The sequence below is a fragment of the Culex pipiens genome, unplaced genomic scaffold (assembly GCF_016801865.2).
Source record: "Culex pipiens pallens isolate TS unplaced genomic scaffold, TS_CPP_V2 Cpp_Un0005, whole genome shotgun sequence".
NCBI classification, from domain to species: Eukaryota; Metazoa; Arthropoda; class Insecta; order Diptera; family Culicidae; genus Culex; species Culex pipiens.
Window position 1 is genome coordinate 456,361 of NW_026292822.1, and position 12,979 is coordinate 469,339.

Genomic DNA, 12,979 nt, shown 5'->3' on the forward strand with positions numbered 1-12,979 from the left:
ACCCAAACATGTACAGGTCATCGCTGAAATTTTCAAGTTATGGCAGTTTTAGTGAAAAAAGTTGATTTTTACCCGTTTTCGTCATTTTCCCGTTTTTGCGCGCGGCGCGTCGAAAAACTCAGTTTTTTTTTCAATTGTGTTTTTATTAGAATTTAACAGTTCTGTTCCAGGATGTTACATTTGCAATTCAGAGATTTGGAGAACCTTTCAACTGAGATCAATTCATAAGCCTTTGCAGGGAGGATACATATTTCTGCGTTTAGATTTTGCTAACTGGGTGTTCTTTTAGGGAAAATAAATTTTGAGAAAAAACCCTAGATCTATGAAACTCAGTTTTTATGTCAAAAAAATCATATCTCCGAAACGTGTTAATGGATATTCGCAATTTTTTGATATGTTATGTAAAATATTACAAGGAATCAGGGAAATTTTTTTTCAGACATGGGCTCTTTGGTCCCGAGACCTTGAAATCAGCAAATGAAATTTTCATAGGACCTTTTCAAATATTCAGCTAGTTTTTTTGGACTTCAACATATTTTTCCTTAAATGCCTAACTAATAACCTTTCTTTTGAATTGTGGCGCTCCAAAATTGGTTCAGCCGTTCCGGAGATATGATTTTTTGAAAAATGTGGTTTTTGCGAAAATCGACGAAAAACGCAATTTTTTGGACCACCCTATTTCGGATAGAACCACCCTAATCGCCAAACAAAAAAATACGGGTCTAATTATTTGGGCCAAAGAACCTCCACTCCAAATTTGAGCCAAATCGGAGCACTTTTGATTTGGAGACTTCCTGTTTGACGTGGAATGGCTGATATAATATATTTTAATATTATTATTCTATCGCCGATAATGAACGATAATATTTTTTTTAAATCTTTCTTAAACTATTATTCAACCATATCATGTTAAATTTTCAATAATTTCAATTAAAATATATTTTTCGAAAATGTATTTAGTAGGTTTTAAAGTATAAATATGTAAACAAAATTGTTAAGAAAATACCGTATTTTTTCGAAAATACTAAAATCTTCATAGTTTCCAATATGGGTATTACCGAAGCGAAATTTTGTATGTTTATTTTCACAAAATACCGTATTTTGCAATATGGGATCAAACTAATTGAAATTTTTTATGCTTATTTCAATTTATTCGAGTTTTTTATGCAATACAGGTATCAAACGAAGCTAAATTTTGCATGCTTCATAAATACCGTAAAACCGGGTTACTTTGATAGCTGAGGTGACTTTGACAGGTTTGAGATTTTTCAGCAAAATGAAGCTTTCATAAAATTTTGAAAAGATTAAATAGTTAGTTAAATAAGAAAATGTTGATGAAAAGAATTAGTCTTATATTCTCAAAGTGTCATAATTTTCTCAATGAACATGATTTCGAATCGGAAAACGGAATGAATTTTAATTGAAATATTGAAATATAATTAAGAAAAATCTATAAAATGTGAAAACTTGTAATTCGTGCATTGAATTCAATTTAAAAATGCAATATGAATCGATAATTTTATAAACAAATCTAGTTTTAACAAATTTCAGGCAAAATTGTAACTTTTCAACAATTTTACCTGAAATTTATGTGAATTTTGCTGAATATACTTTGTCAACTTGGTTAACTAAATATAATCTTTTAAGTGGCTTATCGACTGTGGTAGTAATTTTGTATCGGTTTTTCGGCTTTCAGTCAAGCATAGGAATAATAACAACAAGAACAGGAATAATAAATATAAACAAGGTTTTTTTTGCCTTAGAAACTATATAAGCAACCATAGCGCTGGTAAATTTGACGTTAAAATAAAATTTTAACACCTTAAATCTGATTTTAAACAAGAAAAACTATGACTATCAAAGTCACACCAGAGCCCAAAATAATTTTCAAGGCAAATATTTTTTCAGCACCATTGAAACATCTTTATTTCCAAAAATTATGCATGGACCTTGTGTGGCCTACCCCAGCACATTTTTTTTTAAATAATAATCATGAGAATATCCTTACAAGTCGAAAAATATTCCGAAAATAAATTTTTGGGTCTCACCCATATTGAAAAAGCAAAAAAATGTTTCGTTTTATACCCAAATTGCAAATTTTGAAAAATATAGTATTTTTAAAAATACGGTATTTTGTGAATATTTTTATATTTTACAAAAAAAGCCTTTGTAAATTTTAACAGCATACAAAATTTCGCTTCGACAGATACTCATTTAGGAAATTATGAAAATTTGAATACATTCGAAAAAATACGTTATTTTGTGAAAAATTTAGTATTTTCCAAAAAAAAACTTTTAATGTGAAAAGCAAACCAAATTTCGCTTCGTTTGATACCCACATTGCAAATTTGAGTATTTTCGAAAAAATACGTTTTTTTTTGGAAATTTTTTGATTTTTACAAAAATAAACTTTAACCCTCTACAACCTAACCCCGCCTTTAGACGGGCTTCGATCTGAAAAATCGCCAAAATTCCATTTTTCAACCAATTTTTGATCTTTAAAAAGCATTGGAAAAAAGAACTCTTAAAATTTAAGATTTAAGATTAACTTAAAATTTGTTTTATGTGACTTTGCCAATGTTTTTAAAAATGTCATTTTTTTAGGGGTCAACTTTGGCTGTGATTGTTACTAACATTTCCTATAATTTAAGTAAAAAGAAGCATGCAATAATTTTTGTAGTGTCCCAGACTATGCCTCTACGCATTTATTTACAATTAAAATGATAATGGTTCCATTTTATAGCAGAAAATGTGAAAAACAAGCAAAAAATTAAAAAAGTGACTGAAAAAAACGAAAAAAAAATAGGCAAAATGTAATTATATTACTTGGTAGAATAGGCCAAACACTACCAAAAACAAACATAAACTAAACAAGATAAATGCAAATTAAAGTACTAAAAATAAAACAAGAAAAACAAAAAATAAGAGAAGTAAAGTTTTTCGGAGAACGAGATCGATCGTAGCAACCGGTGCTGACGGTTGGAAAACTTTTTCACTCCGCGTCATTTTTGCCAAATTTTGTTTTTTCCCTTTATATGCATTCTTTTATAAGGATTTTTTGTGCTGAAAGGGAATTTTGTTTCTTATTGTCGCTGTCGAAGTGAATTTTTCGTGAAAATTCAATAAATCCTTCGGAACTGCCAAGGATTAGGAACACGAAAAGTAAGTGGAAGGGCTTAACCAAGCTGGAGGAGGCCGTTATCTGAGCGGAACTGATCGCCATCAAATCCATTTACGGAGGATATGGCGGATGCCTTTTCGAGAGACTGTGGTAGAGTCTATTCAACCATCCTGGATGTGAACGCTTCCACTTCATCCGACCGGCCTGTGTCCTGTCAAGATCCTGGGGTCAGACTATCGGGACACCACCACCACCTGGCTGTGTTTTTGAAGATTTGCTGTTTCTTGGTGAGAGCTTTCCATCATTATTTGATATTTGATTATATTTCCCTATATTATAATATTATAAATTAAATATACCCTCCTCCCCTCTTCCCACTTTTCCATTCCTCAATCCCGATTTTCCAAACCAAATATAATAATTTGCCAATTTACACTTACACACCACACCTAACTGATTCGGAGCGTTTGGTACGGTATGTCCACGCATCCTTCCTCCCCTGATGATTCTGTGAAATGTGATCCGTTCACAGAATCTGTCTCTGCGGTTAATGCAACGCAGTAGGCCTGGCCGCTTTTATTTTTGCTATGAATTTTCGGGGTAACTCGGATGTACTGCAATTATTAATATTGACAAGAAAGAACTTAGGCGTAATCTAACCGCAAGTTCTTCCAGGATGCTTTCTTCGGACTGGCTGCGCTTGTGTTCGATTAGATTAGATTAGATTAGAAGTAAAGTTTTTCGGAGAACAAAAGTTGCTCAAAATGACCTCCTAAACACGGGAAAAATAATTTTGTTCGAAAAACAAATTTAAGCAGTAGAGGGTTAATAATGTGAAATAGCATACAAAATTCTGCTTCGCTTTGGGTATCAAATATTGCAAATTATTTAAATTTGAGTACTTTCGAAAAAATACGGTATTTTGTGAACAATTTTGGGTATGAATTTTACTTTGAAACTTACTAGATTTTCTAAATATATATTCTTAGTGAAAGCATTGAAAATTTAACATGATTTGGTTGAATTAAGTTGATTTTAGAAAGATTTTAAAAATTAATTATCGTCGATTATCTTAGCGCCGATAGAATAACGATTACGATAGAACAATCGTTATCGTTATCGAGCCTCGATAATTTTATCGTTAACAACCTTGGTGGAGACGCATGCTGCTTCAGAACGATTAACTGAAAAATAGTCTTAGATTTCTACTAAATAATTTACATTGAACAAAAAAAACATAGGCAGCTTATAACACGAGTTGAAGATTACACGTTTCGTGTAACAAGATATTTTCCAAATCGTTAAAACTCTTGTTTTCTGTGACCCATGATCAACCCGACTCCTCTACTAATCGGATTAGGTCACCTTTCTCACACTCTCTTCAGCAATACAGAACCCAACTAGACACATTCCATACCAAAAGGGGAAACGATCCGGCACATAAAATTACTAATTAATTTTGCAACAACTTCCCATCACCGTAACACACACGTGCCACACACACACACTAACCACCCCATCCAGGATGTCCTAGTACATTAAATCCCAAACTAATTTGCATATCGTAAAGCACTCTCTCTCTTGTTTCACACTCCGTTTGTACCTTCTACTCGAAACCCCTCAGGTTGCTCGCTTGGACCTCAACTTTTTTTTCCCCGCTGAAACAACCCCCCTTAAGCCTTTATGCTCCGCAAACGAACCGATAAATCACCTACTTTGTAATAACCAACTCCTCACTCACTGATGGAAATGCTCGTATCTTGTACTGCGTGAAGTTGGGCAGACCTCCTTAACCACACAGGATAAAACGGAACTAACCTAAAGTTTTCAAGTCCTTCCCGGGGCCGGTAGACGGAAGAGGCCTTTTCAAACAAATGGCCTTCCCTCCCCATCCAGAAAGGAAGCTTTGATTGGCAGATTTGTATATTGGATGGATGGATGGATAGATGAATTGTTCCTGACCTGCTTTGGGGGGCCACAGAAGGAGCTTTTGTTCTTGAGTGCTTTGTTTTGCGTTTTCAAGAACGGTTGACTGTGAAGAGAGAGAGACGGGCTATCATTATTCTGTCAGTCGCTGAAGGAAATCGATTGGCGGAAGAATCGACGTCCTCGAAGTGCCCGAAAAGAAGGATCGCTCGGGAGGATTCTCGAGGTTTACGTCACCGGTGAAACTTTTCCATCAGGGAAATTGAAGGTATCTTGAGGGGAGAAATAAAATAAAATATATTGCCAAATACGTCACCGGAGCAATATCGTCCAATGTCCTCGGTAGAATCTAGTCAGGGATGTGAAGAAAAAAAAAATAAAGAAAATTTCCTTGAACATTTAATTTTACTAATTTTGAAACTTCATTCTTCTACAAAATAATATTTACAGAAAAAGGACATCCATTGAAAAGTTTTGGTGAAATTTGCCATCACTGACTATCTGAAACGACTGAAAGATGAGAAACTTTGCCATTCGTTCTGGAAAGAGGGATTTGCCTCATTTCTAGCAGGCACAATATCTTTGGCTGCGTTGAGATACAAAAGTTAAAGTTGGCTTGACCTCCTTCTTCGCTTGAAACTTGGATGAGTAGTTCCAAACCCGCGAATACAGATGAAGAAGCGGTCGTGCTGAACGTGCTTGCCAAGTATCAAAGTTATTCAATAATTCAGATTTTAAGTTTTTCCTTCGCCGCGCGCGAAGATTGAATCGGCAGAATCGTGATTTATTGATGGGAAACGATATTGTTAGCAGGTTAGGAAGTGGTTTTGCCCGGTAGTTTGTCTTTTTACAGGAAACAATTATGTGGTGCTCTGTACAGATTTGTCATTTTACAGTTGTCTTTAAAGATGAGATTTGACAATAAACTAAAATGCAGTCATCTTAAAAAAAATTAACAGCAAAATATTATATTCTTTTAACGTTGAAAAATAATATCAAAATAGAAGATTGATACATTTGTTCCTATTCTTGATTTTCAATCATTCCGAGTGTTCATTTAGTTGTAACATTCAGCTTATTTATATTGTACAAAAAAATGTCTTGTTGCAATTGTCTGAATATTCAGTATATCGACGTCATCGTGCTATCATGTCGCACCCGCCATTTTGACGATCCGAGAAAAACGCGTTTTAATGTTTGACCTTGAATAAACAAAAACGAAAGCATGCAATGTAAACAATAACAAACACGTTTTGTTTGGCTGACCATTCTGTGCATTGTCCCGAAGTTTTGTTGAAGTTGGTTGCTGGAGTACCGAGTTATAATTACAAATATTTACGGTAGTCTAGCTTTTACATGCGTCAAACGCATCCTGACCTGAAATCCCTTTGGCCTTTGTCGCACTTACATCAATTTTCAGGGAGTGACAAGATAGCACGACAAGATTGGAACTACTTTCATATGAAAAGTGACAAAAATTTTCGGAGCCTATTTGGTTTTCATTGAATATCTTAGGATTGAAATCGAATTTTGGGGATCTGTGAAGGTCAAAAGATGTGACATTGTGAGCTGCACAAAATGGCGTTCTTAACTCAATTTGGCCCAAAATGCACGTACGACAAGTTAGCACGACGGCGACGATATGAAGTTTGATGAACTGCCAGTATAATAACTTTTATTGACCTGAAAGTATCATTCTCATTTCCGTTTACGAAAATTTCACGAATATTTAATTAATTTAACAATTTGAACGAGTGTGAGTAAACGATGAATCTTCAATTCCTTTTTATTCTAATGCAATTTTGGGCCACAATTAATTGAACAGAGATATTTAATGATTTATTTCTAAATTTTACAATTTACGTATAAAATAAAAATCATGGTAATATGGAGAAAATACATCTTTTAAGTTAGAAAAAACTATCAAATAATCAAGTGCAAAAAGTCATTCTTATGAAAAATTGTCTGATCTTTCCGATAAAAATATTTTTAGATTTTTGAAATCTGACCTAACATTTAAAACGTCCAAAAATGCTTTAATAGGGGAATCGGGGTTCAATGGGACCAACATGGTTTTTGCTGTTCAAGTGGTTATTTTTAATGGATTCCTAGAACATTTTCACACAAGTATAGTGGCCGCATAAAGCCTCCTTTCTAAAAAAAAGAGCGATTTTCAAGAAAAATTATTGAAAAATTAGGAATTGAGGCAAAATGGACCCTTTGTCGTTTTTTTTTGCGGTGGATAAAACCCGTTTTTTTTACGTTTCAGTTTTAATACATTACATAATACATAAAATTCATACAATTTTAGCAAATATATTTGATTTAAAATAAATCTATTTCAGAAGTTTAAAAAAATATGGATTTTTTTTCTTAAAAGATCCGATACGTTTTTTGTTTACTATTTGTGTTAAATTTATCAACTATCATTTTTGTTTTGTAATACATGTTTTCAAGTAAATTGTTTTACCTGTTTTGGATTTTTTCATTCGGACTCTTGGTTTTCTTTAATTTTGCTTTTAAAGGATAAAGGTTTGAGTTTAAAAAGTGTCAACCATAGTTGTTCAACTATTTTGTACAGCTTTTGCATTTAATTTATTTTTTTCATTTTTTTTACTTTCTACCTATGATTTTATAGAAAGATAAAAAAACAATTGAATGCTAAAAGGATATTTTAGTGAATCACTTAGTTATTTGTTTCATATTTTATGGTTCGTATTTTAAGGATTTAAACATATTTTCAAACACCATATTTTCTTACAAAAAGTATTGCAAAAGGCTTTGCTCATAAAAAAATGTGTCTTATTTCTAAATAATGTACCTCTGCTCCCCACTTTTCTTGAATTTGAATATTTAAAAAAACATCATTGCAAAACTGCCCATACTTGAAAATTCGGCTCTTATGCCAAATCAAGTATTCCGAGAAAAACGCGTTTTAGTGTTTGTCACAAAATCTGCGTCAAGGCATTTTCCCTAAAGAGTGGCATATTAGCCGTTTGGTTTTTCGCATCGGCAGCCAAGTCTAAACACTATTTCAGTAAAATTCAAGTTCCAGGAGATGCGTTGGAACATCCTCTACCACCTGGTGCTAATATCTCGTTTTTGCCAAAAGTGGATATTAGCCGTTTTTTCAATGGTGGGCAGAAAAGACAAAAATAGATTTTCATTATTTAGAAAACATGATACAATATCTTTATTGTCTTTAAAATTAAACTATAGTAAACTATATGTTAACTATATATGTACATTTAGTCTTTTTTTGAATGAATTTTGAGACCACAAATCGTAAAAGGACCACAGACAAGGATTTTTTTTTTTCAAAAATTCATTGATATTTTTCTGATTTATAAACAGTAGCTCAACTGAAACAATGTGTTAAGCATAGAGCGTCCAATTTCCCGGGGTTACAAATTTCCCGGGAAACGGGAAATTTTCAACCAATTCCCGGGAAATCCCGGGAATTCCCGGGAAATTTTAAATTTATTGAAAATTGTTATGATGTTGGTTTTGGTCAGTATTATGCACCTAAATTGTAAAGTACACTGACTTTAATGGCTAAAACTAGTGTCAATTAGCATCTCGACTTAATGAAAAAAATCATACAACTTGAAGAAATTGTTTTTTATTTAATTTTAAAAGCTCCAATCGTACAGTAAATCAATAAATTATCTAAGGTATTTTTTTATGAGAAAAAAAGCATTTTAGTTTTTCCTTAAAAATTTTGCTTCCCGTGTTTGTTTAACTTCAAACAACTCAATGTTTTCAAATATTTGGAGCAAATTTCAAATATATGTTTACATTTTTTGAGCACCTCTCAAACAATACAAAGTATTTTTTAATGTTTTTTTTTATAGTTTTATATGCCACATGGTTTTTAGGTCATTCCACAATCAGTCTTACATTTCTCTAGTAACAGTTCAATAGGGCGAATCTGCGATTGTAAACAAGCAGTCTATCCCTTCTTACTTGAAGTGAACTGTCACATGAGCAAAAGAGATGGACTGTTTACAATCGTAGATTCGCCCTATTGAACTGTTACTACGGATTTTTTATATTTAACATTCTAATTTCCATTGTTGCACCAGTGCTCTTTAATTATTTTACTTCAAATTGTAATTTCTTGAAAACATGGTATTAAAAGAATTGATGTAAATCTTCTTGCGCAAAATTATTTGATAAAAATTGAGATCCCGTTCGATTTTCAACTTATTTAATTATGGTAAACAAAAACGTAAAAAATAACACCAAATAACCTGTAAAAAGCTTACCTTAATTGTAATAGTTTATTTTAACTAAGCAAGATCTATTTCCAGTTGCTTAAGAAATTAATATTAAAAGAAATAAATCTTGATATCCAAATTTCTGATAATCTGATTAATTCTATATGAACTAACCAATAAAATAAACTAAACAAATTAAATTGAACAAAATCAATTTCATTTTTTTTTCAGACCAACCAGAAAAATGGTTCCGAAAAGTTAAGAAACGATATACTTTTGCTTATATTTCGGGAATTCCCGGGAAATTTTCAAATTTCCAGGGTAACGGAAAATATATTTTTTCGGGAAATCCCGGGAATTCCCGGGAATTTTTTTCCCGGGACGGGAAATTGGACGCTCTAGTTAAGCAATCTGTGGTTGTGGTTCTAATCGACAGTCTAAAATTTTAGGGAAGATTAAAAAAGTGTCGGAATATGATTAAAAAAATTAATAAGAATGGAATGTATGACAAAAGGTCAAAAGACATGAGGTCAAATGGAGAAAAAGTCGAATGTCACAAGGTCAAAATTTGGTTTTTATTTTTTTTAAATGTCCCAGATGTGCTTGAAATTAAAAAAAAAGCACAAGAGAAACGTAGGAAACGAACCGTGTGATGATCAATTGGGAGTGCGCTGGACTCACAAGCATGAGTTCCCAGGTTCAAATCTCATGGCGGGTGGTCCAAAATTTTAAAACGGAAATACTCACAAAAATATTTCGACAATACAAAAAAGATATATCAGTCTTATTGAAAAAAAAAAACTCACAAAATGATTTAAACAAGAATAGGCTATCTTTGAAAAGAAACAAAAATACTACATCCATTAAACAAAATTTCTTTGAAGAGAATGAAAAAAAAATTCAAAATATTTTCATAAGTCAAAAAAAAATAGAAAAAAAATTGATTTTTTTTTTGAAATTGCTCTTGCTCCTAACTCCATTTAATTTTCTAATTTTTAATATTTAAACTATTTTTTTGTAAAACGGTTGATAGCAACTTGCTTGCGTTTTTGCCGTTTAACCTATAGTCCATTTTCGAACTTTTTTCCATTCGAAGGTTTTGCAATGAAATAATTATGTTTCAAATGCATTTTTTTATAAAACATTTAGATTAAAAAAATTATAGCTTTATTAAAATTTAAGAAAAAATAATGCAAAACTCTAATATTTTGAGAGCATGAAATGCTATTTTTCTATTAACTTGAAATTTGAAATATGAAAACAGAATTTGGAGAAATTTACTAAAATGATTGCTCATATCAACACTTATAAATTTGGCTGATTCACCTTAATGTGAGCCTTAAACTAAATACCACAGTTACATAAATATTGACAAGCATGCTAATGATTGCTAAATGGGACCAATCTATTATACGTCGATCTAGACGTAGCCTTTCAAAATCACGAGAATTTAAATGGTTATATTTATTTTTAATATAATTTTTTTTCATTTAACTCTATCCATTGAACACAATCGAGCTTAAACTGGAGCGAAAAAAAAATCAGAAAAAAATATCTGAATGAAGAGCACTTTGCATTGAACAAACTATTTAAAACCTGGAAAATACACATTGCCATGCGTCTTAACTCTAAATATACCTCGGAAATTATTTACATTAAACTTAAACTAATTGCTGCTTTCTCTCTCTCCTTACCTTCGCAGATAATCGGCATCATATCAGTATTCTTCATCTGCGTATCGATCATATCATTCTGCCTGAAGACGCACCCGGACATGCGGGTGCCGTACATCCGGAACATCACGGTCAAGACGGCGAGCCAGAACACGTCCTGGGTGCTGGACAAAACGCAAACGAACGCCCACGTCGCGTTCTTCTACATCGAGTGTGTCTGCAACGCTTGGTTTACGTTCGAAATCATGGTAATTTAATTTGGACCCGACCCTCACAAACTTGCCAAACCGTCGTAGACTTTTTCCCGGGGTTGACTTTTTCCCGGCAGTCATCATGGGGATTTTTCCCCGCTATTTGCTTTGGCTTTGGCCTTTGATTTATTCCTCGTCGGAGAAGCTTTTGCCGGTTGACCTTCGAAAGCTCTGCCCGGCGCCGAGAGACCCTAAATAACGAATCCCCAAACACACACACTCACGAGGCAGGCATTCAAATCGGTTTCGATCCGGCATTTGATGTTGTGTTTTTCCTCCGAGTCCTACAAATAGGATTTTCTGGAGCTTTTTTCTCGTTCGACTGATTTGTTTGCCATTTTGGCCGTACGGCCAAGCTGGGGGAGCTTCCGCGACGAGCCTTCTATTTGCTGGGTTGGGTCTCGAATTTTGTTTTTTTTGCTTGTTAGGCTTGAGCCTTCGCAGTTTTATATTCAAAGGTTTTTGGGAGAGAGGAATGATGATATTGCGCGCGCGGGTACGCAGTCAGGCCGAAAAACGATGGGAGTAAAAAAATGTTTTTTTTTTGTTTGCTGTCCCACTGACTGACCGACCGTGTTCGAATCAAACTATAAATAATCAAATATTTACTATGGGATTGAAATGAATGCTTTATGAGTTTTTTTTTTGCCCTGGTCGGTCGAAAAAGGTCGTATTGGATTTGAATCGGTACGGACACCGAATCGGATTTTTTAAATTGAAAATTGGGAAAGGTCCAAAATAATAGTTTATTCGAGGTTAAAACTATGCTTAGAACAAGTTTGTATCTCAGTTCCTTTCAAAATCTCATTACTAATATACCAAATCCTCCCAACTCAAACCAGGTGCGGTTCATCTCGTCGCCGAGCAAGCTGCGGTTCATCACCTCATCTGTGAATATCATCGACTACATCGCGACGCTCAGCTTCTTCATCGATCTGATCCTGCAGCGGTTCGCGTCCCACCTGGAGAACGCCGACATCCTCGAGTTCTTCTCCATCATCCGTATCATGCGGTTGTTCAAGCTGACGCGACACTCGTCCGGGCTGAAGATCCTGATCCAGACGTTTCGCGCCTCGGCCAAGGAGTTGACCCTGTTGGTGTTCTTCCTGGTGCTCGGCATCGTGATATTCGCCAGCTTGGTGTACTACGCCGAGCGGATACAGATCAACCCGCACAACGACTTCAACAGCATCCCGTTGGGGCTGTGGTGGGCGCTGGTCACGATGACCACCGTGGGCTACGGGGACATGACCCCCAAGACCTACATCGGGATGTTCGTGGGAGCGTTGTGCGCGTTGGCCGGTGTGTTGACGATTGCCCTGCCCGTGCCCGTCATCGTGAGCAACTTTACGATGTACTACTCGCACACCCAAGCGCGGGCGAAACTGCCCAAGCGACGGCGCCGGGTCTGCCCCATCGAGTTGACCCAGCCGCGGAGGGTGCCAGGTGAGTGTCGCAACCACCCCCCGCTGAACCCCACAAAGATCAATAACCATATTTCTCGTTTAAAGGTCAAGGTGGGCCAGGGCAGTGCGTTAACGCCGGATCCGGCAAGCTTCCCTCTTCCAACGCGCCCAGCACCGGAAGCATGGATCAAACTATCCGCCGCATGAACGCCAACCGCACCATCACCAAGGACGTCATCCTGCCAAAGATGGGTAAGCTGCACTGCTGAGAGAAATATCCCGAGATTGTTAGCTTTTCACTTGTGGCTTTTTCTTTTGTTTTAGTTTTCGGCTTTAAATTGATGAACCCTTATGCTTTTGTTGGAATGGCCAGTTGGATCTT

General features: G+C 34.9%; 1 protein-coding gene across 2 annotated transcripts in view; it reads left to right on the top strand.

Annotated features, from left to right (window-relative positions):
* Positions 1-12,979, top strand: part of LOC120419906 (potassium voltage-gated channel protein Shaw-like) — a 266,231-nt gene that overhangs the window by 227,989 nt on the left and 25,263 nt on the right. For both annotated transcript variants that reach the window (XR_005605792.2, XM_039582775.2), the window contains exons 6-8: positions 10,970-11,188; positions 12,034-12,637; positions 12,703-12,849. Coding sequence is in view for 1 of the 2 variants with exons in the window: in XM_039582775.2 (XP_039438709.1) it covers positions 10,970-11,188; positions 12,034-12,637; positions 12,703-12,849 (970 nt within the window). In the remaining variant the exon portion in view is untranslated. The remainder of the gene's footprint in view (positions 1-10,969; positions 11,189-12,033; positions 12,638-12,702; positions 12,850-12,979) is intronic.